Raw genomic sequence first — 27,749 nt, forward strand, 5'->3', positions numbered from 1 at the left:
CGTCCCCTCCGCCTAGAGTCCAGAATACGATTAACCGAATAGGTTGGTTCCCCTGCTACGAGACGAGGCGGGACAGGCGGGTTAAGTCGTGAACGAAAAACAGGTTTGATTTTAGAAACGTGAAACGCAGGATGAATTCTCCTGTACGCATGAGGGAGGTTAAGGCGAACTGTCACCAGGTTAATGATTTTGGTGACAGCAAATGGGCCAATAAATTTGGGAGCAAGCTTATTTGAGACAGAACGCATCAGAATGTTCTGAGTAGAAAGCCACACTTTTTGACCGACGACATACACGGGAGGCTTAGACCGGTGGCGATCGACTTTAGCCTTGGTGCGCGCCCCCACCCGGAGTAGAGCTTTGCCAGCTCTAATCCAGGTACGGTGACACCTCTGGACATAGGCGTGAGCGGAGGGAACCGACTAGGAAAATTAGGTGGCTGGTAACCTAGACTACATTCAAAAGGTGATAGGCCTGTGGATGACACTGGCAATGAATTGTGTGCATACTCCACCATAGAGAGATATTGGCTCCAGGACGAAGGATTCTTGGAAGCCAAACATTGCAACACTCTTCTCACATCTTGGTTGGCTCGTTCGGTTTGACCATTGCTCTGGACAGGCTAACTCAGTCGCTCCTAACAATTTGCTAAATTCTCGCCAAAATTTGGACACGAATTGGGGACCCCTGTCGGAGACGTCTGTCAGAAGGCTATGTAACCGGAAGACGTGGTCTATGACAGTAACCGCTGTCTCCTTGGCAGATGGTAATTTGGGCAAGGGAATGAAATGAGTCGCCTTCGACAATCGGTCCACTACGGTTAAAATCACCGTATTACCCTGAGAGGGTGGGAGGGCGGTAATGAAATCTAGCGCAATGTGGGACCAGGGTCTCAAAGGTACTGGCAGTGGTAGAAGTAACCCATCAGGAAGGTGATTGGAAGTCTTACCAGTGGCACAAACCGAGCAAGCCAAAACAAAACCGTGAATGTCACAAGCCATACCCGGCCACCAGAATCATTGTTTGACTAAAAACTTAGTGTGACTCACCCCTGGATGACAAGCTACCTTGGAACAATGGCCCCACTGAATGACGTTGGACTGCAACTCTTCCGGCACAAATAAGCGGTTCGGTGGGCAACGAGATGGAGGTGTTATACTTTGTCAAAACCTTCGATTCAAACTCCCATCTGAGCGTGGAGACAAATAAGGTCTCTGGTAAAATTCGCTCGGGAGTAAAAGTGTGATCGGAACGCTCAAAAGGTCGAGATAAAGCATCGTGTTTAATGTTTTTGGAACCCGGATGGTATGAAAGAGTAAAATCGAAACGTCCAAAAAATAGAGCCCACCGAGCCTGCCTGGAGTTAAGTCTTTTGGCAATTTTAATGTATTCAAGGTTCTTGTGGTCGGTCTAAACCAGTGGTCACCAATCCTGGTCCTGGAGGGCCGGTGTCTCTGCAAAGTTTAACTCCAACCCTAATCAAACACATCTGAAGCACCTTAATTAGCTGCTTCAGGTGTGTTTGATTAGGGTTGGAGCTAAACTCTGCAGAGACACCGGCCCTCCAGGACCAGGATTGGTGACCACTGGTCTAAAAGATAAAAGGTACACCTGAACCTTCTAACCAGTGATGCCATTCCTCCAATGCAAGCTTGACTCCCAATAACTCTCTGTTGCCAATGTCATAGTTACTTTCCGCTGGAGATAAACAATGAGACAAAAACGTGCAGGGATGAACCTTTCCGTCTGAAGGTGTGCACTGGGAAAGCACTGCTCCTACCCCCACCTCTGATGCATCGACCTCCACTATGAACTGACATGAGCGATCAGGGGAAACAAGAATGGGAGCTGAAACAAAGCAGCTTTTGATTTTGGCAAACGCAGCCTTGGCTGCGTCTGACCACCTGAACGTAGTACTAAGGGAGGTCAAGTTGGCCAGAGGAGCGGCTAGTTGGCTGAAGTTGCGAATGAAACGTCTGTAAAAATTGGTGAACCCCAGAAATCTCTGCAGGGCCTTGCGAGAATTTGGTGATGGCCAATTCACCACAGCCTTAACCTTGTAACGATCCATGCGAACACCCTCAGTCGAAATGATGTGCCCTAGGAAAGAAACAGACTGTGCATGAAAAACTAATTTTTCCACCTTGACAAAAAGACCATTCTCTAGCAACCGCAGAAGCACTCGTTGTAGGTGTTGCACATGTTCCTGGAGAGACGAAGAAAAAATCAATGTCATCCAGGTAGACATATATGAACTGATCTACCATGTTTCGCAACACGTCAGTAACGAGTGCTTGGAAGACCGCAGGCGAGTTTGTTAGCCCGAAAGGCATGACGCAGTACTCAAAATATCCTCTAGGGGTGTTAAAAGCAGTCTTCCATTCATCCCCCTCCCTGATGCGAACCAAATGATAAGCATTACATAGGTCCCATTTAGTGAAGACGGACGCTCCTTGCAACCTCTCAAAGGCTGAAGACGGCAAAGGATAAGTATTCTTTACCGTTATGTTGTTCAGCCCCCGGTAGTCAATACAAGGTCGCAAGGATCTGTCCTTCTTCCCCACAAAAAAGAACCCCGCCCCTGCTGGAGAAGAGGAAGGACGAATGAACCCCATTGCTAGAGAATCAGAAATGAATTTCTCCATGGCCTTCATCTCTGGAACAGACAAAGAGTATAACTTGCCTTTAGGTGGAAACTTACCGGGAAGTAACTCTATAGCACAGTCATAGGGACGGTGGGAGGAAGAGAATCAGCCTGAGACTTACTGAACACCTCCTCCAGGTCGTGGTACTCCGCGGGCACGTTAGACAAATCCTCTGCTTCCCCCTGAAACACAGACTCTGAAACAGTTAGACACGCAGACAAAAGACAAGACTTATGACACCCCTCACTCCAGCTGATAACAGTCCCAAGACGGCAGTCAATTTTGGGGTTATGTTGATGCAGCCAGGTGTGTCCAAGAACAATGGGTGAGAGAGGGGAGTCCGTAACATAAAAGGAAATGTTCTCAGTGTGATTGCCCGATGTGATGAGGGAGACAGGTTCTGTGATGTGCGTGATGGTAGGGAGCTTGTGTCCATTGAGTGCAAAGGGGGCAATCTGGTGAGTGAGCTGCGTGAGTGGTATCTGGAGCTTACGTGCAACGGCGTGATTGATGAAACTCCCCTCAGCTCCTGAATCCAGAAGTGGTCCAGAGTATGTAATGATGAGCAGCTGGAGTGAGACAATCAACACAGATAAAGGGAATCGGGATAACGAGCACATGACATCACAGGTGAGTAAACACCATACACGAGACACGGAGGAAACAATGTGTGCCTACCGTGACAGAAAGACCCAACCCTAGAAAAACCAGAGAAAATTATACCAGAGCCCGCCCCAAACCAGTGGCATTTTTTAACCCTACTGGCCTGAATGTAAACGGCACCGACATGTGTGCAGTCTGCAGCCCCGCACACACCAGTCAAACAGAAAGATACCCTGGTGACCTCTCATCCAATTTGGCCCCCTGCCAAATTTTGCTTTGTTTTCTGACGACGACACCAAGGTAACCGCTAAAATGTGCACTCAAAATTGATTGACAGGTCTGGCTCAACAAAAATTAACCTACCGATTGCTGAACCTTCAGGCACAGCCCTATTTTTAACTGATATTAAACACAAACTCACATTTACATTTTAAATTCAATGTTGTTTTATAAAGATTTGTTGAAATTATAGCACAGATACAACATTATACATTTTAGAAAGCTGTACACAAATTCATACTGCAGACCAGAAACTGACCTGTAAAAGATATGGGCTCTTTATCGGGCAGTGGGTACATGGAGGTATTTGAAACATGATTCAAGGAAAGATTTTGTGGAATTTTGTCTTCAAACTGGGAATCTAATGAATCTAACGTTCCATCTACATAATTCTTCATTTCTGGGAAAAGCAAAAAAGCATAAAAAGTAGAAAAGCATTTTAGCTCTGTTCTGAACTGCTAAAGCCAGGCCGGATGTTTTATAATTTTATTCATGTAAACTAATAGAAATCTACCTGTAATTTATTTTAGCAGCACTCCTTTGGATTAAAAATTCTGCTTTAATTTATGGATGCTTATCTCTCAGTCAAGCCACGTATGGTTTCCCCCGCATTTTTTAATTACCTAAATTCAATCTCTCTCAGAGCATTCATAATCAGCACATTAACTCTTTCCCCGCCATTGACGAGTTATCTCGTCAAGCTGCAATACCGCTATTATCCACCAGGTGCGCTCTTCCGCAACTTATAAAAACGTATTGCCTTAGGGCAAACAGCTGTATGTCCGTGTATATTTTAAAGATCGCTCTGCATCTGATCTCTATCAAAAGTCCTTCACAAAAATGGAATTATCTCAGCTTTTTGCTCAAAATTTGGTGTTTTTGATGAAACCTACCCATATTTGAGAAGTGATAAAAACAGAACACATGAAGGTAGGATGAAACAGATTTTTTAGTTTGAAGCAGAGGGTCTGTTCTTTTATTTCATATATTGTAGGTTTATAGCATTTTCTGGAAGGCATTAAACTTTTGTGAAAATCATGAAAAATGCTGGCTGAAAGAGTTAAAGGACAAGTTCGGTATTTTACACTTAAAGCCCTGTTTTCAGATTGTTTATGACGGTTTTGACTGAAATTTGGACATATGATGCTGGCCCGAGAATTTTGGGGTGTTTGTTCTATCACCTCCCACCTATACAATGGGTGTATAGGTGAACTGGAACAATCCTTCCTAAAATGCATTAAACTTTCGTTTACAAAGACGTGAAACTCACCGAGTGGTCAGGGGTGTTCACTTGCTCACACAAAAATCGCTGCAAAAAATGCTTTCCAACAGCTGTTTTAGCATTCGTTGTAAACAGTGGTGTAGTCTAGATTTTTGTAGTGAGTATACTGTGATTTTTCCCTCTCACCCTTATGCTCACTCGTCCCAGCGCAACGCACCACCAAACTCACAGATGCATACAGTATGGATCTTCATGTAACAGAGCATTCCGAAAGTGTACTCATAAACACATAAACTGAATGTGTTATCAACATGTCAGTTTATTATAAGAAAAAAAAAAAGAGTTTAACAGCCAATGGGTTTACAGCTTGGGACTGGACTTTTAGACTGGTTTAGTGTTAATCAACATCTACCTCGGGGCCAAAACTTACTCAACTGTTAATTAAAATTAAATAAACTGTTTACAATCTTCAATCCGTGGCTAACACATGCATTGAAGAAGAAAAATATCCACTCTTTCAATAGCTATTATCTGACAACTATTGATAACATTACCATGTGTAATTTAATGGTGTAAATGTTTTTAATTAATACACATTTAAAGGCACACCATGAAACTTTTTGGCCACTAGGGGGTGCTAGACATGTATTTTTCACTTCTAGCGCCCCTAGAGCCCACAAGCGCCGCAGCACTCTCGCAAAGGAAAGGAACTGGCCAACCTTAAAACTAAACTAAAAACTAAACATTTAAAACGCTAAACGATCAACATTTTGAGACAACAGGAAGAAACGCAGTCATGTTACAACTTTCTGATGAGGAACTCGTCGTGGCAGAAGCCATGTCTCAATCTGAAGGTTGCAGCCTCCAGATGTCGTATTTCTAAGCTGTATACGTCATCAAGACTGTCTTATTTCACAATATTAACAATTACAAAGTTGACTATTATACTTAGTTAATCGTAAATTGTTGCAGTATGCTTATGACTTGCGAATGTAATGCTCAGTTTACCTTAATAATCCAGGCTTCATGACGTATGCAGCCTGCATATTTGACCTCCGGAGGCTGCAGCCTTCCAATTGAGAAACGACCAGAAGTATTTCCTTGCCTTTTTCCAAACAAATATTGTTGCATCATCTCTCTCTCTCCCTCGCCACCAGGATTTTCCGCAATGGCGCTCTCTTTTGTGTGAAAATTGTCGCTCCAAATCCAAGTAAACCGATGTGGTCCAAGCAGACCTAAAGGCTGCCGCTTTGTAATACGTCACGCGAGTGACAGCGGAACGCAGCAAATGAGAAAGAGAGAAAAGAGAAACGCTCGGATCTGATTGGTGAATGAATAGGGTTTGGTTTTACACTGTGTGAGTTTGAGCAAGTTTGACTGCTATTGCATCCTGGATTGTAATGTAAATATCATAGACACAGTAAAAGAAAGGTAAATACACGAACACCGCATGTGAATACAGGGAACTATATGCAAGATAATCGCCGTCATTTATAAAGAACATCGCATTTATGTATGAATCAAGAGTTTATATAAAAAAATTGCCTTAAAGGGGAATCGAACCCGGGTCGCCCGTGTCATAGGTCCGTGTCACTAAAGACTGTACCACAGAGTCACATAACAGAAGCTGCTCTCTCAAAAACAAATTGTGTGGAGGAAGTGACGTATGCCGTAAAGCAGTCGAATTTTGTAGTTTTTTTTGTGCTCTGGTTACTACCAGAAACCCTAAGTTTTAAAATACGAGTAAAAGTGATACAGACCCCGTCAGGCTATGGTAGACATGCCATTCAACCTATTTAAAGTCGATGTACTATCACAAGGGTCTTGAAAATTTATTATGAAGGTTGAAAAATTACGTGGTGTCACTTTAAGATGACCATGAATTAACTCTAATTTGCATAGTCATTGATATAAAAAGCTTATTTTATTCATATAATACAAGCAGTGTCTAAAAATGAAAATAGCCTTTTACTTTTATTATTACAAGACCATCATGTAGCCTAATATTAGACACCAAAACCAAAGTGAAGAAAATTATCTTTAATTTGCAAGTCTGAACTGAACATCAACGCAGACATGAATTTCCTCACAGAAGTTTAAGATCATATACATCTTGAACGTAGATATATAAATGAACACAGAGAAGGGAAGTTTAACACTGAAGCACAAGCAAACATGCTGAAGGCAGCTAAAAATCATCAGGATATAATCACGGGCTTATTTTATTGCACTTGAAACCTTACCTCCAGATAAAGTATTAAACTGGACTGATGATTTAAATGTTGTTTACTCACATCTGCGTTGTTAACTCTCGGATTTCATGTTGAAACACTGCTCCACTTTTTCACTTCTCCACATGGACAATTCCTGTTTGTTTACAGTGTTGCGTGAGCAGCTACACTGCAGGTTCGAGTTCATTTGGCGCTAAGCAGACCTCTTGGTGATGTCAAAGTACCGCGAGAGCAATTCAAAGCAGATTTCTCCATGTGATAACTAAAATCGCTCTCGCTGTACTTTGTTGTCACTCGCCTGTGAGTTCTTGTGGCGCCACAGCAGTCTGCTCCCCAGTCACTCTAGCGCCGCTATAGTATTAATTTGATTTCATACGCCGATCGGATCGCGCAGTTCAAAGTCAAACACACCAAATATATAGCCTATGTATATCCATTTCACCCCGCTAAAGTAGCAAGTGTAGCATGCTAATGGTTAGTGCTTCACATCTAAATTATGACTAAAAGTTTGAAATGTCACAAAACCATGCTGTTACGCATCCTGACGCTATTTTTAGTGGGTATACGGAAATCCTTGACAATTCCTAGTGGGTATACGGCGTAGTCCTGCGTATCACGTAGACTACACCACTGGTTGTAAACTTGTGGACCTATTTTTCCAAACGCCTCACACCCGTATACACTGCAAAAAATGACTTTCTTACTTAGTATTTTTGTCTTGTTTTCAGTAGAAATATCTACAAATTCTTAAATCAAGGTGTATTTTCTTGATGAGCAAAATGACCTAAGAAAATAATACTAGTTTTTAGACAAAAAATATACAATTTAAGTGAATTTGTGCTTAAAACAAGCAAAAATAACTGCCAATGGGGTGAGAAAATTTTACTTGAATTAAGTGTTTAAGAAAAACGAAATCTTATTTCACAATTTTTTTTCTCACCCCATTGGCAGATAATTTTGCTTGTTTTAAGGACCATTTCACTTAAATTGTATATTATTTGCCTTAAAACTAGAATTATTTTCTTAGGTCATTTTGCTCATCAAGAAAAAGCATCTTAATTTAAGAATTTTTAGATATTTCTACTGAAAACAAGACAAAAATACTAAGTAAGAAAGTCATTTTTTGCAGTGTATTCTTCCGTTGAGAGCTTGAATAATAGACACTCCAGCCCAGGTGGTGGCGATAATCCGCCTTTGCCAATTGCAAGAATACAAACAAGGCTCCCGGCGCGAAGTAATACCGTACCTCACAGCACATTTACAAGTCAATGGAGTTGGACAAAAACTACGATAAAACCTGTTGGAAAGCATCTTTTGCAGCGATTTTTGTGTGAGCATATCAGTGAACACCCCTGACCACTCGGTGAGTTTCACGTCTTTGTAAATGAAAGTTTAATGCATTTTAGGAAGGATTGTTCCAGTGCAGCTATACATCCATTGTAGAGGCGGGAGGTGAAACAACAAACACCGAAAATTCTCGGGCCAGCATCATATGTCTAAATTTCAGTCAAAACGTTCTATTTCATCATAAACAATCTGAAAACAGGGATTAAAGTTAACATTAAGGTAAGATAAAGTAAATTGAGAGTTTTGCTTACGTTTCAGAATGAGAAGTATGATGCAAAGGACGCCACGATCTAAAATACACCTGTTGACAGGATTATCATTCCACGCTCACCCAACTGTTCTCTTAAACTCACCACAAAGCCACTAACCACAGTTTGACCTAAGAATAAAATACAAGATTTGAAAACTAAAATGCTCTAAAGTGATTTATTTATGATTATACGTAACCTGTTTGGCATAAATTTATTTTCTACCTGTACGTCTAAATCTCTAAGCTTTAAGGTCAAACATCTTCTCGACTCATTCTCATCTACTTCTTTAAATCTAGATCAAATGTCTTTGTAATTTATATAAATGTATTAAAGGTAGGGTAACACATTTTGAAAAATGCTAACGGTAGCCGTCTAGCAATGAAATCCCGATCCCACCCTCAAGTCAAATCGCCATCCAAAGTCACGCCTCTTTCAAAACACATGAACACGCACAGATCACACGGTCACATCTCATGTCTCATTCAGCAGTGAGAAAACTTTGCAGTACAAAGTGAATAACACTTCCAAAGTACCTACCTTACCAAATTAAACAGTGCAACGACCCTTTCAGACCCTTTGCCTCCTGCAGCTGTTTCATCTCGTGGTAAAGCAGTAAAGTTACCGATGTTCATTTGGGTTTTTGCTCTTGCTGATCCAGGCAGTTTTTACTGTTGTTGTTATAAAAGATGCCTTTAGTTTTGTGGCTCCTGTAAAGGTTGTCAATTCAGCAAAAAAGTTTGCTGTTCTCGCTGTTTACAGACAGGAGGTGAGCGCACGTGAACGCGCCGATGCGTATGGTGTCTGCGTGGACTCGCTGCGTGGTGGGCATTCAAATTATGCTTACGTATGAGGGACAAAAAAGGAAACGTCTGTTCGGGCCTAAATCTATGATTTGTTGAAAATTTTTTGGTCCTACGCCTTTCACAGATGACATAAATTTCTACAAATACATTTAAACAACTTAACACAGTGACTGCTATCAGGATGTGAGGAGACTTTTAACCAGCATAACAAAAAATGTTTCAGGATCAAATCTGTTACCCTACCTTTAAAAATGGATTCAATAGGGGACTGGGTATATATATATGTACACCTTCCTGCAGTTAAATGTTTAGTAGGTTCATGATGTATTTCAATTCTGAAATTTCCTTTGGTTTCCTCACATTCATCTTCAGGCTCAAAAACTGGGTTACAGAAAACAGTCTATGAATATTAAGATATAATTAGATTTTTGGTCAGGTCCTTTTGAAGTGAAAAAATTATTTAGAGTAATATAGTATTTACCTGATATGCATCTTAACTCTCAGTGGAAATGTCCATTACGTTTTTGATGAAAAGTAAAAACAAAAAATAAATAAGTGTCACAGGTGACGGTTTGTGAGGGCGGAACCAAAAGTGTGGAAGACGGGTTCCGCCCGTCGATGGTTCCGCCCGGACGCTTAACTTAGAACACCGGAATTTCCGGGGTTTCCCCGAAACCAAAATCAAGCCTGATTACGTTCAGGTGGGAATAATTGACACAGCGGTTGCTGATAGGCTGACGAGGAGAAGAGTCAGTGCTTAAAAAGACCTTTGAAGACACCAAACGGTGTGCTTGTGGTATACTTTGTATGCGCTGTGTTGCTGCTTTGCAGACGGACCACGCTGGTTGGATCGCTCTCCTGGGGAAGAGAGGAAGAGACAGTTAGTTGACGAAGGAATATTGTGGAGTTTCATTTGAGGAAGAGCGGACACAGAGCCATCAAGAGTGCAGTAAATAGCTGCTGCTGACAACCAAGTGTGAGTAACAGCTGTGGTACTTATCTGTGCAATATTTGTACGAAGAGTTGTTTGGTGTGTTCCTTTGTGTTTTTGAGGTCCCTGGCCCCACTGGAGAGGGAAGCGTGGGCGAGCCGTGGGTTGACCGGAAGCACGGACGAAGCACTTGGTAGGAAGCATCGGTTACCAGTAGAACAGTGGCCCTGTGGGAAATAGGAAGCGCAGGTGAGCCAGAGGAGTGATAATCAACACGCCGGGCCTGTGAATAACACACATCTCACCCTCATCGGTGGTCCAGCGATCGCCCAACCATCCTCTCGAGGTCGTCGTAGCCAGGTGGCAAGAGCAATCTAAAAACCACGTGAAGTTGTATAAGAGTGCTGTGGGTGAGTTTCACTGATTGATGGTGTTTACGCTTTACTTGCTGTGTGTATGCTGTGCTTGTAGCGTTCAAACCGCCTAGCCCTGACGAGTCACGAGACGGCGACATCCGTTGTGGCCTGGGTCCTAAGGAGAGCGAGAAAATTTGAGCCCTGTGCCCGGGGTGTGTCCACGAGAGCTTCGTTGTCCATAGAGCAGACAGTGGTGAAACCCAGTGAGTATTACCAAGTGTGCACCGTGCGGACTGTGGGTTGTAGCAGTGTGTGTACTGACCTTTCCAACAGAAGCTCGCGGTGAGCGGAGCCCCGACGAAAGTTCGCCCCAACTCGTGACCCCGATTGTGGAAGAAGGAGGGGGAGTTTGGGAAGCGTTCGGCTCCGTGTCATCAGACCCACTAGCCCCTACGACGCCCGGCCCGTTTGAGTGGATGGGCGAAGGAATGCGGTGTACCAACACTGTAGCGAAAACCCACTGTTTGCAAGCAAAGCTCTGTGTGTATGAAGGTCCTCCAGTGCTGTGAGTAACGTAACCTGTGAAGTAAACCTGTTCTGTGCTTATAGCAATTACCTACCTGTACAAGTGAAGCTCTGTGTGCATGAAGATCCCCAGTGCTGTGAGTAACGTAACCTGTGAAGTAAACCTGTTCTGTGCTTATAGCAATTACCTACCTGTACAAGTGAAGCTCTGTGTGTATGAAGATCCCCAGTGCTGTGAGTAACGTAACCTGTGAAGTAAACATGTTCTGTGCTTATAGCAATTACCTACCTGTACAAGCGAAGCTCTGTGTGCATGAAGATCCCCAGTGCTGTGAGTAACGTAACCTGTGAAGTAAACCTGTTCTGTGCTTATAGCAATTACCTACCTGTACAAGTGAAGCTCTGTGTGCATGAAGATCCTCAGTGCTGTGAGTAACGTAACCTGTGAAGTAAACCTGTTCTGTGCTTATAGCAATTACCTACCTGTACAAGTGAAGCTCTGTGTGCATGAAGATCCCCAGTGCTGTGAGTAACGTAACCTGTGAAGTAAACCTGGGTGTGGGTATAGCAATTACCTACCTGTACCAGTGAAGCTCTGTGTGTATGAAGATCCCCAGTGCTGTGAGTAACGTAACCTGTGAAGTAAACCTGTCTGTGCTTATAGCAATTACCTACCTGTACCAGTGAAGCTCTGTGTGCATGAAGATCCCCAGTACTGTGAGTAACATAACCTGTGAAGTAAAGCTGTTCTGTGCTTATAGCAATTACCTACCTGTGCAAGGAAGCTCTGTGTGAGTGAAGATCCCCAGTGCTGTGAGTAACGTAACCTGTGAAGTAAACCTGTTCTGTGCTTATAGCAATTACCTACCTGTACAAGTGAAGCTCTGTGTGTGGATGAAGATCCTCCAGTACTGTGAGTAACGTAACCTGTGGAGTGAACTTGATCTGTGTCTATAGCCATCACTTACCGTTCCAACGAAGTTCCCGTGTTGAACGAACAGCGACCAATAGCAAAGTACCTTACCCCTGGCTGACTGTTATTTGATTCTGCCTCCAGGACAAACGGAGCGCGCCACGGATTATTGGGCCGGAGCCCCCAAAGGAGCCCCTGTCCCCAGTCTTTCCCCCAAGTGGCCCTGGAGGCGAAGAAGAGACACATTAGTTTTAAATTACCCTTCCCCCTTTCCTTTTAAATATTTAATAAAGTTTGTTTTAACTATAGTATACTCGTCTGTCTGGTCATTGGGGTGGTCTTGGGAAACTCCTCGAGGTGGAAGAGTTGAGAGGGGCGTGACCTTTAGTCTATTCGGGTCCGCCCCCGGGGTGTGACAGATTTGGCGCAGTCGGCAGGGTTTCCACCTCGAGTTGAGCGACCAAGGCCCTCCAATGGCCGACGACGAGTTGCCTGAAGCCCCGCCCCGTGTTGTGCCTGAAAGGCCGGAAACCCCACCCCGTGTTGTGCCTGAGAGGCCGGAAACACCACCCCGTGCCATGCCCGTGTTCCTGGGAAACCCCTAGGTGCAGAAGTATAATGGGGTCGAGTCCGAGTTTCGTTTGACTGAGTGGAGGGCCCAGATCGAGTATTTGGCCGGCCTTCAGGGGCTGAGTGCCAGTCAACAACAGCAGTTTGTATTAAACTCACTAGGAGGAGAAGCCCGGCGAGAAGTACAAGCCGCCCCCGAAGCCGTTCGAGCCACCGCCCAGACCATATTCCACTTCCTCACCGAGCAGTATGGTGATACCACCCCTGTGGCCGTCCTGAGGGCGCAGTTCTTTAATTGCAAGCAGGGCCCCCACCAGTCCATTCGAGCCTTCGCCCTGAAGCTGCGCGAGCAGTATACACGCCTACAGCGACGACGAGATCATGGGATTGGAGACGAGGAGACCCTGTTAAGGGACCAGTTCCTGCTAGGGCTACGGGAGGGCCCCCTACGACAAAATCTCCGAGTGCAGTTTAGACGAGACCCTGAGCTCACGTTCGATGACCTGAAAAAGGAGGCCATGGCCTTGGAAGGCGACCAAGCGGAAGTAAAGGAGGCCCCCGTATGTGCAGCAGTAAGTGGTCCGGCGGCAACCTCGGAAGTAACCGACTGGAAGCAAACATTGAAGATGGAGCTCCTAAAGGACGTGCGAGATCAGATGGCCGAGCTATCGAAGGCCCTGGTGGGAGAGCTGCGCATAGGGCCGGGAAGGAGAGAAGGAGGGCCCGCCCCCCGAGAACGGACGTACTCCGATCGAGGCCGAGATGGGATGAGGCGCCCCTGGCAGGCTAGTCGGCCCAAGTTCGAGTGGGACGAGCAGGGGAGGCCCATTTGCAATCGGTGTGGGACTGCAGGGCATGTGAGTAGGCAGTGCGGACCACGAAGAGCCTCCGAGGGGGGTTTTTAAGGCGACCGGCCACAGTGGGTCATGTGGTCGGCGCCCCCCAAAGTGACCCCCATAGAAGAATGGAATCCAGAGACGGGATGATCGGGCTTAGCCCAACCGTGGAGGCCCAGGTATGTGGCACCACGGTGCGCTGTCTCGTTGACACTGGTTCCCAAGTAACCTTATTCTCAGAAAGCCTGTCCCATGAATTATTTGGAGCCTACCCCGCACACAAGGCCGAAGCGCCCTGGCTGACCTTGAAGGGGGCGAACGCCTTGGAGATCCCCTACATCGGCTATCGACTTACGGACTTTGAATTGTATGGAGTACGAGTCCCGCAGAAGGGGGTCATCATCGTACAGGACCACTGCCTCGGCAGTCATCGAGCCCTCCTAGGTATGAATGTTCTCTCGGAGTGTTGGGAGGAGCTATTTCAGGCTAGGCCCGTTCAGACAATACCAAGGGCCGAACGGCCAGGCTGGGAACGAATAGTGGCCGACTGCAGGCGAGTGCAGCTGGCTAAGAGCCGGGACGACCGAGAAGAAGTTGGTCGAGTAGCATGTCGATTTGCATTGTCAGTGCCAGCAGGAAGTGAAGCCATAGTGTGGGCCAGGGTGCCACAACAGCGTCAAGGCCCCGAGAGCTGGGTGTTGGTCGAACCTCACGAAGACTGCACACAGGTGAGAGTGGCCCGAGGACTGACGGTGGTGCGACGAGGCCGAGTGCCGGTAAAGGTCTGCAATGAAAACCCCTACCCAGTACACTTACACAAGCACCAGCGGTTGGTGACGGTGACGTCGGTCGAGGGCCATCAGGTGCGGGATAAGGAAGACGTGAGTTTCCAGCGGGTGCGCCCCGCAGTAGTTGAGGTAGCACTAACGCAAGCAGGAGGAGCGTCTAGGACGAGGGAGAACAAGGTACCAGCCCATTTGACAGGGGACTCCTTACAAGGAGAGGACCTGGAGCAGGAACAAGTGGAAGAGCTACAGAAGCTGCTGAAGAGATGGCAACACGTGTTTTCTACCCATGATGAAGACTATGGTTGCACGACGGTAATACGACACAGTATCCCTACGGGAGAAGCTGCACCGAGTCGGGAGCGGTATCGACCAATACCCCCCACCTTATACACCAAAGTGAGGACTCTATTACAAGGTATGCTGGAGCAGGGGATTGTGCGGGAGAGTAGCAGCCCATGGGCGGCACCTATAGTGCTTGTCCAGAAGAAGACGGGGGCCTGGAGGTTCTGTGTGGACTATAGGAAGCTGAACAACCTGACCAAGAAAGATGCGTTTCCCCCTGCCTCGTATTGAGGACTCGCTGACAAGTCTGACCAAGTCTGCATGGTATTCCATCTTAGATTTGGCCAGCGGGTACTGGCAGGTATCGGTGGAGGAACGAGATCGAGAAAAGACCGCCTTTACCACGCCCTTTGGTCTTTTTGAGTGGGACCGGATGCCCTTCGGTCTTTGCAATGCTCCCGCCACCTTCCAGAGACTGATGCAACGATGTTTAGGAGGTCAGTTAATGGAATCCGTGCTGGTATATCTTGATGATGTGATTGTGTATTCCCCAGACTTCGAGACTCACCTGCAACACCTGGAAAAGGTGTTCCGAGAGATGGAGAGGTACGGGCTGAAGTTACAGCCAGAGAAGTGCCATCTGCTACGCCGTAAGGTGCAGTTCTTGGGACATGTGGTGAGTGCAGCTGGCGTGGCCGTTGATCCCAGGAAGGTATCGGCAGTTCGGGACTGGGAGGCCCCCAGGACTGTAAGGCAAGTGAGGTCCTTTCTAGGCTTTGTGGGTTACTACCGACGATTCATAAAAGGGGTCTCTAAGATCGCCAGACCCTTGAACCAGCTGCTGGTCGGGACAGGGCGACCACGGGGACGGGGATCCCCCACGGTGGAGTGGACCCCAGAGTGTGAGACAGCCTTTAGGGTCTTGAAACAGGAACTTTTACAAGCCCCGATTCTAGCATATGCTGACTTCTCCCCAACCTTTCCTACTCTATACAGATGCCAGCTACCTGGGCCTGGGGGCGGTGCTCGCACAGAAACAAGATGGAGTAGAACGGGTGATCGCCTATGCCAGCCGGAGCCTCCATCCCGCTGAAAGAAACGACGCAAACTATAGTTCTTTCAAGCTCGAACTGCTGGCGTTAAAGTGGGCCCTGAGCGAGAAATTTAAGGATTATCTCTGGGGAGCCAAGGTAACCGTGATCACTGATAATAACCCTCTGGTACATTTGCAGACGGCCCGGTTGGGAGCAGTAGAGCAGCGATGGGTGGCCCAGCTCGCCAACTACGATTACCAGCTCCAGTACCGTCCGGGGCAGGAGCACACCAACGCAGATGCCCTTTCCCGGTTGCCAGCAAGGGAAGACTCGAAGAGCCCGGCCCCACTCGAAGGAGAACATGGAGAGGAAGGACTGATGATTGGAATAGTGGAGGCGCCTGGGAGCCAACAGGAGGCAGCGCCCGTGAGCTGGGGATGGGACCCCCAGCGTTGGAAGGCTAGGCAACAGGAGGATCAGGAGCTGCGGAATCTGGGCGAGTGGCATCAGCAAGCTCGGCGACCGACCCCCGCCGAGAGACAAGCCCAGACAGAGGTGGGTCGCAAAATACTGGGACAGTGGGAGAGATTGACGTTGAGAGAAGGTGTGTTGTGCAGGACTATCCGGGATCCGGGGACTGATGAAGAGGTCAGTCAGATCGTGGTACCGACCAGTCTAATCCAGACACTCCTGGAGGCCTACCACGACCAGATGGGGCATCAAGGGCAGGAGCGTACCACGTCTTTACTACGCCAACACTTTTATTGGCCAGGGATGGAGGATTCGGTGAGTACATTCATCAAAGCATGTCCCCGATGTACTCTGTTTAAATCTCGACAGGAACCACGAGCACCGATGGTACCCATCCACGTAAAGGCCCCTCTCCATATCGTAGCAATGGATTATCTGACCCTGAGTCGTCCGAAGGACCGATACCAGAACATCTTGGTCGTGACGGACTTGTTCACCAAGTACGCTTGGGCCATCCCCACCCTCGACCAGACCGCAAGTACTACGGCCACAGCACTGTGGAGGGCGGTCTTCCAGCCATTTAGGTGCCCTGAGTTCCTGCATTCAGACCAGGGCCCAAATTTCGAGTCCCGTATAATTCGGGAACTGTGCCAGCTATATGGGTGTGTGAAGACCCACACGACCTCGTACCATCCCCAAGGGAATGGGGGATGTGAGCGGTTTAACCAGACGTTGTTGAACCTGTTGGGAACGCTGGATCAGAGACGCCAGGACGATTGGGTGAGTGCCTTACTGAACTTATTACAAGCTTACAACAATAGCATCCACAGCACGACGGGGTATGCCCCCACGTATTTAATGTTCGTTAGACACATTCGCCTACCCACAGATCTCCTATTGGGAACACCGGGAGGAGAGCAAGAGGGGAACGTGACCGAGTGGGTAGGACGACACCACCATCGTCTCCACTTCGCATACGAACAGGTCAATAAGAAGATCCAGGCGGCGGGGGACAAGAACAAGAGGTTATACGACAGAATGGCACGGGACGCCCCCTTGCTCCCTGGGGAGAGGGTACTAGTCCGGGACAATCGGCGGCTAGCTGGAGGCAAGTTGAGTGATCGGTGGGAGGCGAGGCCGTATATTGTGCAGCTGCAGCAGAGACCGGGACAGCCGGTATATACGATCCGGCCAGAAGGGAAGCCCGGTCCGGATCGAGTGGTCCATCGGAACATGATCCGTCCCTGTCCAAATTATCCCCCGCTAGTCATAGAGGTGGCTCCTAAGGAGCCAGAGACTGCTGCCCCCTGGTACGAAGGGTGGGTTATCTTTCCACGAGGCCCGGTGGAGGGGCCGGCCCGAGTGGCCCCAAGGGAGCCTGAGAACTTACCTGTCGAGGTGGGTCCAGCGAGCGACGTAGCCCCAGAGGCTCCAGGAGAGCCGGATAACTTACCTGCTGAAGGAGCCCCAGAGGCTCCAGGAGAGCCGGACAACTTACCGGTTGAAGGAGCCCCAGAGGCTCCAGGAGAGCCGGACGACTTACCTGCTGAAGAAGCCCCAGAGGCCCTACCGCAGCGCCCCCAGCGGGAAACCCGGGGGCGACCGCCCATCCGGTATGGAGAGTGGGTCACAGGAAGCGGTTCTAGGGACTAGAACCATTTCGGCGGGGGAGGATGTCACAGGTGACGGTTTGTGAGGGCGGAACCAAAAGTGTGGAAGACGGGTTCCGCCCGTCGATGGTTCCGCCCGGACGCTTAACTTAGAACACCGGAATTTCCGGGGTTTCCCCGAAACCAAAATCAAGCCTGATTACGTTCAGGTGGGAATAATTGACACAGCGGTTGCTGATAGGCTGACGAGGAGAAGAGTCAGTGCTTAAAAAGACCTTTGAAGACACCAAACGGTGTGCTTGTGGTATACTTTGTATGCGCTGTGTTGCTGCTTTGCAGACGGACCACGCTGGTTGGATCGCTCTCCTGGGGAAGAGAGGAAGAGACAGTTAGTTGACGAAGGAATATTGTGGAGTTTCATTTGAGGAAGAGCGGACACAGAGCCATCAAGAGTGCAGTAAATAGCTGCTGCTGACAACCAAGTGTGAGTAACAGCTGTGGTACTTATCTGTGCAATACTTGTACGAAGAGTTGTTTGGTGTGTTCCTTTGTGTTTTTGAGGTCCCTGGCCCCACTGGAGAGGGAAGCGTGGGCGAGCCGTGGTTTGACCGGAAGCACGGACGAAGCACTTGGTAGGAAGCATCGTTCACCAGTAAAACAGTGGCCCTGTGGGAAAAAGGAAGCGCAGGTGAGCCAGAGGAGTGATAATCAACACGCCGGGCCTGTGAATAACACACATCTCACCCTCATCGGTGGTCCAGCGATCGCCCAACCATCCTCTCGAGGTCGTCGTAGCCAGGTGGCAAGAGCAATCTAAAAACCACGTGAAGTTGTATAAGAGTGCTGTGGGTGAGTTTCACTGATTGATGGTGTTTACGCTTTACTTGCTGTGTGTATGCTGTGCTTGTAGCGTTCAAACCGCCTAGCCCTGACGAGTCACGAGACGGCGACATCCGTTGTGGCCTGGGTCCTAAGGAGAGCGAGAAAATTTGAGCCCTGTGCCCGGGGTGTGTCCACGAGAGCTTCGTTGTCCATAGAGCAGACAGTGGTGAAACCCAGTGAGTATTACCAAGTGTGCACCGTGCGGACTGTGGGTTGTAGCAGTGTGTGTACTGACCTTTCCAACAGAAGCTCGCGGTGAGCGGAGCCCCGACGAAAGTTCGCCCCAACTCGTGACCCCGATTGTGGAAGAAGGAGGGGGAGTTTGGGAAGCGTTCGGCTCCGTGTCATCAGACCCACTAGCCCCTACGACGCCCGGACCGTTTGAGTGGATGGGCGAAGGAATGCGGTGTACCAACACTGTAGCGAAAACCCACTGTTTGCAAGCAAAGCTCTGTGTGTATGAAGGTCCTCCAGTGCTGTGAGTAACGTAACCTGTGAAGTAAACCTGTTCTGTGTTTATAGCAATTACCTACCTGTACAAGTGAAGCTCTGTGTGTATGAAGATCCCCTGTGCTGTGAGTAACGTAACCTGTGAAGTAAACCTGTTCTGTGCTTATAGCAATTACCTACCTGTACAAGCGAAGCTCTGTGTGCATGAAGATCCCCAGTGCTGTGAGTAACGTAACCTGTGAAGTAAACCTGTTCTGTGCTTATAGCAATTACCTACCTGTACAAGTGAAGCTCTGTGTGCATGAAGATCCCCAGTGCTGTGAGTAACATAACCTGTGAAGTAAACCTGTTCTGTGCTTATAGCAATTACCTACCGGTACAAGTGAAGCTCTGTGTGCATGAAGATCCCCAGTGCTGTGAGTAACGTAACCTGTGAAGTAAACCTGTTCTGTGCTTATAGCAATTACCTACCTGTACCAGTGAAGCTCTGTGTGTATGAAGATCCCCAGTGCTGTGAGTAACGTAACCTGTGAAGTAAACCTGTTCTGTGCTTATAGCAATTACCTACCTGTACAAGTGAAGCTCTGTGTGCATGAAGATCCCCAGTACCGTGAGTAACCTAACCTGTGAAGTAAAGCTGTTCTGTGCTTATAGCAATTACCTACCTGCGGAAGGAAGCTCTGTGTGAGTGAAGATCCCCAGTGCTGTGAGTAACGTAACCTGTGAAGTAAACCTGTCCTGTGCTTATAGCAATTACCTACCTGTACAAGTGAAGCTCTGTGTGTGGACGAAGATCCTCCAGTACTGTGAGTAACGTAACCTGTGGAGTGAACTTGACCTGTGTCTATAGCCATCACTTACCGTTCCAACGAAGGTCCCGTGTTGAACGAACAGCGACCAATAGCAAAGTACCTTACCCCTGGCTGACTGTTATTTGATTCTGCCTCCAGGATGTCAGGGTTTTGGTTCTGTTTAGTTCATTGTTATCATTATTCATCATTGCTCTTTGTGTTAGTTACCTTTAATTAGTCTCACCTGTGTTTGTTAATTATCATCATTAGTTACAGCTGTCTGTCATTATCACTCATCCTTTATAGTTTGCCCTCATGTGCCTGTCCATTGTCTGATCTCGTCTGCATGTACCGTTGTCATCGTGTTTTGCTGTCTATCGTCATTAAAGTCCTGTAAGTTTCTGTAATCCCTGCCTTTGTCATCTTTTAGTTTAGAGAACTGTGACAGAAGATCAGACCAAACGTTTGTGGCGTGTTAGTGTTCCCCTCCGTGTTTCAAGTTAGAGTTTTTTGTTTTCCGAAAAATCAGTTTCGTTTTTAGCATTATTTATGGATTTTTCGTTTAAACAATCACTTGGTTTGGAGCAGGGAGACCGTCCGATCACTTCGGACGGTCCAACGGACTATCGCCACCCCCAGAGACCAGACGGATCTTACCCTACCCGGAACTCCTGCCCACCGCAGGTGGAGAACCCGGCAGTGCGACCTGCGAGCCAGAGCTTCCCTCAGAGCCCAGCGTCGCCGAAACCCCGGATGTTCCCCCTGACCAGGTTGCGTGACCAGAGTTTCCGGGGTGCCGCCGCGGGAGCTGCAAATGACGTCAGGGAGGACGTCCATCTCCCCGCCGCTGAGGGTGAGCCAATAATGGTCCCTGGGGTTTCTAACATCTGCTCGGATTGTGCTTTGGACATTTCCCACCCCTCATCGTCACCACTGGTTCCGTCCAGCCCGCCCCTCGTAAGTCGCTGTTGGTCAGCGCTGCCGGTCCCGTCCGGTTTCCCTTTTGGATTTCCCACACCAGCCAATCCGAAGCTACGTCAGCGGACACAGCGTCACACCTCAGCTCATCCTCAGCGCGTCACCGGCGCTGGTTCGTCGGAGCCGAGGTGTGCCTCTCTGCCCACTGTCTCGGGGGTTTCTCCAGTTCTCCTCCCCCGCTCCCTGAGACCTAGAGGTCGCCTCGGCTTGTCGGACCAGCGGCCTCGCTTCGGGTCTCTCCTCCCTCCTCTCCGTCAGCTCCCGTCCCCACTACGACGTCACCAGGGTTCGGTCACCCCTCTGGTTCCGCCCCTGGTCAGTCGTCGTCCTGCCCTCACCTCCGGGTTTTCCTCGTTCCCCTGTGTGTCTCTCACTCCACCCTTCCGGCTCGTTGGGCTCCTCCTTCCCGAAGACGTCACCACGGGATTCCCTAGCTCTGGCTCCGCCTCGTGGCTCCGGAATCCTCCTACATCTCGGTCGGGAGACCCACCAACTCCGCCCCGTCCCTCCGGATCCTCGGCTTCCCCCCGGGTTCTCCGCTCGCGTGGCCCCGCCCTGGATCCTCCCTCCGTTGTCCACGCTGTCGTCTGTCCCCAGGGTGGGACTAGGACTTCCATCACCCTGGCGCCCTCCGCCAGCGTCTCCACCCTGGGGCTTCGTCTCGTCTGGTCTTTGGGTCCTGCTCTAGAGCTTCCCTCACCTTTCATCAGTTTTTTTTTGGACACTTTCTTTTTTGTTTGTTGCTCCCTCCCACTCGCCCCTTTTGTTGTTTATCTACGGCGCGAGGTCGCGCCTACCGGGAGGGGGCGTACTGTCAGGGTTTTGGTTCTGTTTAGTTCATTGTTATCATTATTCATCATTGCTCTTTGTGTTAGTTACCTTTAATTAGTCTCACCTGTGTTTGTTAATTATCATCATTAGTTACAGCTGTCTGTCATTATCACTCACCCTTTATAGTTTGCCCTCATGTGCCTGTCCATTGTCTGATCTCGTCTGCATGTACCGTTGTCATCGTGTTTTGCTGTCTATCGTCATTAAAGTCCTGTAAGTTTCTGTAATCCCTGCCTTTGTCATCTTTTAGTTTAGAGAACTGTGACACAGGAGAAGCGGAGCGCGCCACGGATTATTGGGCCGGAGCCCCCAAAGGAGCCCCTGTCCCCAGTCTTTCCCCCAAGTGGCCCTGGAGGCGAAGAAGAGACACATTAGTTTTAAATTACCCTTTCCCCTTCCCCCTTTCCTTTTAAATATTTAATAAAGCTTGTTTTAACTGTAGTATACTCGTCTGTCTGGTCATTGGGGTGGTCTTGGGAAACTCCTCGAGGTGGAAGAGTTGAGAGGGGCGTGACCTTTAGTCTATTTCGGGTCCGCCCCCGGGTGTGACATAAGCGTATTAACATGTCTCTTAGTAATATTGTATGTTATAGGATGGTCCTGCTTCTCATGTTGTGCCTGCTGTTCTAAACTTCAAAACAAAGAATTTTTCTCCTAAAAATCTCCAAAGCCAAGTCAGCTGAGAGGGTTGAGCTATGTAATGATCTGCTTTTCTACACTTATTCACCCGCATAGTCACACACTTAATACACTCGGATATACAAAAGTTGATGTGTGTATTATTTTTTTTGGATTTGAAAATAAATTATCTGAACTCAATATCAACTATAAATAGTAGTTTAACTTTATGAAGATTGTAGCTGACTACTGTCTAGATAGGCGGCTGCCGTCTACATTAGTAGAGTGACTGTCAAAGGCAGCATGCAAACTTATTTAAAACTATCCCTTTCACACTCTTAAAAGAGCTATCACAAATAAAGCAAGCGGTGACTGGGATGGATATCTATATCCTATACTGCTTAACAATAGCTTATGGGAGCAGCATTGGGTAAACACGTTCAAAAACATCTTAAAATTCAGTGTAGTGCCATAGAAATGAGCAAACTGACATCACGAATTTTTGTGTTATAGTCAGAATATTTTGCTCATTTATCCGTGTCATTGTCACGGATTTCCGTATTTTCCGTGTCCGTACCGCGACTTTCTTTTCCGTGTCAGTTTCTCGTATTGGTTACTCATTTCTTTTTCCTATTTTCTTACCATTTTCGTGTGGGTTTTTTGGGTTTGTGAGATCATGTTGAAATGACACACTTCACCTTTAAGACTTGAAATTGATTACGGTAAAGTATTTCACAATTTGTATTTAAAAATGTTAATGTTTAATCATTAATCAAATACGCACACGTTACAAAGGTTCACGTTGCTAGTTTACTCCATATCTGAAAGTAAAGCTAGACCAGTATAATGAGTTTAACTATGTGGCACACCACTGGGAGTTTTGTCGCTTTTTCTTTAATGGTTTTCATATTTAAAGGTAAGTGCCATCACTTCAAATATAACCTACAGTAAATAACCATTTTCTAACCTGACAAAAAAGAAAATAGGTATTATTTAAAATTTATTCATGTAACAGGAGCAGACAAATTGTAATAAAGTATATTTTTTATTAGTTATCTGCTGCTTAATAGTATAATAAATGATTTACAGATTAGTGTACCGCTATAGCATTGCTTTATCGACATTCTAGGGTACAACATTGCTTTCGGCTGTTTGCCTTTATAGGCTTCAGATTAAGAAATTCAATTCTTAACGTTTGTAGAAACTGAGAACAAAGTAGAAATGATGAATAGTTTAGACAAATTATATTTTGGAGCAGCCTAAACTTTTCAACTATGGCTGTATTTACACTGCAGATCTTGATGCCCAATTCCGATTTGTTGACTATATATGTTTTTTATTTGACGACCTGCATACATCATCTTTTAAAAGTGACTGGAATTCGATATCAGCATTTACACAAAAAACTTGGCGAAACAATTCAAGGATAAAGACTTAATAATAGTTAATATTTAAAATGTATTTAACTTTGAACAAACTCTTGCCAGTAAATAACATACATTTAAATCTACGGTAAGTTACCGGCAACTCAGCTGCAATACCTTGTAATTTCTACAGAATTTTTTTACAGTGTAGGTACAAGATTATAGCGCTTTATTTCTGTAACAAGACATGAAACTTCACCATTACTCCACTAAGCGGAGCGGTCGTCCTCCAAGAAGAGTCATGTGATTGCGGGTTGTCTCTTCCTGATTTGACGTCACTTGCCAATGTCGCATTTTCAATGACATATAACATGTCTTAATATGGGAATATCCAATTAGTCTGCTTACTTTGCAGGAGCAAATGCATGTATCCAATTCATATCCGATTTATTTCCTGCCAAATGCATAAATGTAAATGTGAATTAATCGTTTGGCCTCATATTTCTGGTTATTTCATATTATATATATGACCCTGTCTGTGAAGAGATTAGGAGCTTAAAAGTTTAGAAAGCTGGACCTCTATGCCAGAAGACGGTGGCGACAAATGCAGTACATCGCTGATCTGCATGTTGATACGCTAATTAGGAATGTTTCTTCCACTTATGCCAGGACGACAAAAGTGGTCTTGTTTCAAGCCTAACATCTGTCCTGGAACTTTGTGTAGATTTCATCCTTAACTCATTCCCCGACAGCCATTTTTTTGAAAAGTTGGCCACCAGCATTTTTTGTGATTTTCACAAAAGTTTTACAAAATGTCTTCCAGAAAACTTTTCTTCTAAAAATATATAAACATACAACTATATCAAATAAAAGACAAACAATAAACAAACAAACAAAATGGGAAAAAAACTTTCACCCTATCTATATTTTTTCTCTGCTTATAAACTCTTAAATATGGGTTTTTTTTCTTTAAAAATACTAATTATTTAGCAAAAAGCTGAAATAATTGCATTTTTTGTGAAAGAATTTTGTTAGAGATCAGAACGATTATCAAAACATACAAAGAGTTTAAAATTAATAAATAAAGTTTTGGCTTCAGTTTTTCCATAAAGTAGCGCCATCTAAGGGACAATCGCTGTATTGCAGATATAAAAATTCATCAGGAACACTTTTTTATGCAAATGTTTTCTCTTAATTGACGAGATAACTGGTCAATGGCGGGAAAAGAGTTAAAGTGTGTGCATGCATATGAGGCAGATTTTGCGTACACAAAAAGTTTTCAGATTTATAAAACCATGCGTAACCTAGAAACTGCTCAAAATTCCCTTTATTAATCCCAGTCAGCGGAAGACACAGTGTGCACAGTGTTGGGGGTAACGCATTGCAAGTAACGTGCATTACGTAATAATATTACTTTTCTGAAGTAACGAGTAAAGTAACGCATTTCTTTACACATTAATATTTTAGTTACTTTTTCAAAAAAGTAATGCAAGTTACTTTTTTAGTTTAATTAATTCGGTTTAAAAAATGATTTAACTGAATTAAACTAAACATAGTCGCATTATGCACTCTATGCGTACACGCCTGTGTGGGACCAGTTTGACTGAGATGGCAGGCCAGAGCTCAACATTTTTTTGATGAAATATGCAATTTCTGAATGCAGAACTTTTCAGTCATTAAAACACCTGCAAGGCCTGAAAGAGATCAAGCCTCAGCCAAGAAAAAGTAACGCAAAAGTAACTAAAAAGTAATGTAAGCTTTTCTTTCCAAGTCACGCAATAAGTTACTTTTTTTGCATTACTTTTAAAAGTAACTTTTCCCCAACACTGACTGTGCATACGTGCATATCCACCTCATCTACTCCCCAAAACAACCATAAATGGAGCTGACTACGCCTATGTATATAATTTCAATATGCATATTTCCATCCAAGTGACGGTACATATCACAAAGAAAATAGCGTCGCTGTCCGATTGAAACCTCTGATCTCCAAAAACTCTTTTACAATCTTCAATCTGGAAGAAGGTATAAGGTCCCCAAATATCTTAGGAAGGTGAATAAACATTCCTTTCTACGAGTTGCAGTTAGAATACTGAATGATATGTGGAGGCTTTGAAAGAAACGTTAGGAGTGAGACTGGTCTGAAATTAAGCAATAAGTGTTGATGTTTTTATTTTAGCAATGGGTTTACCTGAGCCTGCTTAAATGAGTAATGGATGTGTACTTATATGTAGCACATTATAAAGTTATGTCTTAAACGCCAAATTTGAAATGGTCAAATATTGCTTTATATTTTGTTGTATTTCATGCTTTTTTATTTGTTTCAGTGCAATCAGAAAATTATTATGACTATGAAGACAAAAACTGTCCCACTTCAGAATCCATCATTGGTGGCACAGTAGAGTATTCCAATAATGGCGCTGTGGGAAGTCTGCTCATTTATCATTGCAGTGATGGGTTTGAACCTTATCCAGTCAGTCAAAAAACCTGCAACTCTAATGGAGAATGGGAGCCTAAGGGTTCCAGGATCAAATGTGAAGGTAAACCTTAAATTGTTAGTTAACAAATTAAATGGATGAAGAAATAGACGTACAGTGGAATATAGTAGGAACATTTATTTAAAGGGGTCATAGCGTGAAAATGTTCAATACTTTCTGACTTTCTATAACTGAGTCCTCAGTGCTTCTATCAATGTAGAAAATGTGACAAAGAACAACCCAGTAAATTAGTTTTGGTAAACCATTCTCTGAAAGCATGTGAAAAAATAGGTAATTTAGATTTAGCCTCTTTTGTGACGTAGGTAGAGAGTCTAATTACAATAATACCACCCCTGAATATAGCACTATCCAACCACGACACTGCCATTTAGTGCAGAGAGAAAGAGAAAAAAGCACAATTGAGTTTCAATTTCAACAAGCCACCATTATGGTGATCAGTGTTTGCATTTCATCACACCCACATTTTTTGCTCACAGCTACAAAATGGGAATCTTAAAGCAACACTATGTAGTTTCCATGTAAAAATGACTTACAGCTCCCCCATGTGGTTGAAAAGCGCAACAGCGCCTGGTATCAGACACTCTTCTGCTGGCAGGGGGAGGGGCGGGGCTGTGTTTCCTACCCTCGACCGCCACTTTCAGAGTGTGCTTGTAGCAGCTAGGAGGCTGCTCAGGTTGCAGCAACAGTACAATTTGTCCAGTTAAAAGTTGTTCTATCACTGAAATAATTTTAGAGACATTATTTAAAGGTAAAAAAACTACATAGTGTTGACTTAACATGCTATAATATATTATATGTGGGGTATTTTGAGCTAAAACGTCACACACGCACTCTGGGGACACTACCGTGGCCTGGAAGGGCAAAAATAAATTACTTATTTACAAGATTAGAAACAAATTTACAAGGTTTTTTTAACAAATTTACAAGTTTTTATACAAATTTACATTTTTTTTTACAAATTTACAATGAGTGAATAAATGTACAAGTTTTTAAACAAATGTACAAGTTTTTAAACAGATTTACAATGAGCGAACAAAATTACAAGTTTTTTAACAAATTTACAATGAGTGAACAAATTTGCTTAACTTTATTTAAATAAATTTACAAATTTATTTAAATAAAAAAAAATTGTTTTAATCTTGTTAATAAGTAATTTACCATTGTAATTTATGTTTGCACTTCGAGGCCACCGTAGGGACACCAAAGATTTATTTTACATCTTTAAAAAATGTCATAATATGACCCCTTTAAATACTACCATGGCTATAGCTATATTCAAATATTTATAGGCATAGATATCCAAGAAGTTTTGCTTAGTTTTTATTCATTCATTAAAGAAGAAATCTTTAAAAATAGCCTAATTCTTATCCGACTAAGCATGTTTAATGTTAATATATTGGTGTAGAATCTTGTAGCTCCAACCATGTGATTTAAAAGGGTAATTTTAAAGTACCCCAGTTGTGAAAATCAAGTTTTTATTGTTGTTTGTATGTCTATGTGGTATTTTTAATATGCTTTAAGAGAAGCCATGTGCAAATTCATCATTCGACACCATTGCAGTGTTTATTTTCTGCATAAAATTGGAGACAGTCTCATTCCTGGTTTTAAAATGTAGTTATCACTGGCCTTTTTTTAGGTGC

General features: G+C 45.3%; 2 protein-coding genes across 3 annotated transcripts in view; one reads left to right on the top strand and one right to left on the bottom strand.

Annotated features, from left to right (window-relative positions):
* LOC129437571 (complement C2) overlaps positions 1 to 27,749 on the top strand; it is a 139,090-nt gene that overhangs the window by 82,391 nt on the left and 28,950 nt on the right. Inside the window, exons 1-2 of one of the 2 annotated variants that reach the window (XM_073862970.1) lie at positions 23,010 to 23,163; positions 25,939 to 26,151. In XM_073862970.1, coding sequence (XP_073719071.1) covers positions 23,094 to 23,163; positions 25,939 to 26,151 — 283 coding nt within the window. In that variant the 5' untranslated portion in view covers positions 23,010 to 23,093. Of the gene's footprint in view, positions 1 to 23,009; positions 23,164 to 25,938; positions 26,152 to 27,749 lie in introns of those variants that run through there. The other variant, XM_073862969.1, reaches the window with a different exon arrangement.
* The window catches only part of nudt8 (nudix hydrolase 8), a 78,215-nt gene that overhangs the window by 8,108 nt on the left and 42,358 nt on the right, over positions 1 to 27,749 (bottom strand). The gene's annotated exons all lie outside the window — the stretch shown is intronic.

Source organism: Misgurnus anguillicaudatus, chromosome 24, assembly GCF_027580225.2.
Source record: "Misgurnus anguillicaudatus chromosome 24, ASM2758022v2, whole genome shotgun sequence".
Lineage (NCBI taxonomy): Eukaryota > Metazoa > Chordata > Actinopteri > Cypriniformes > Cobitidae > Misgurnus > Misgurnus anguillicaudatus.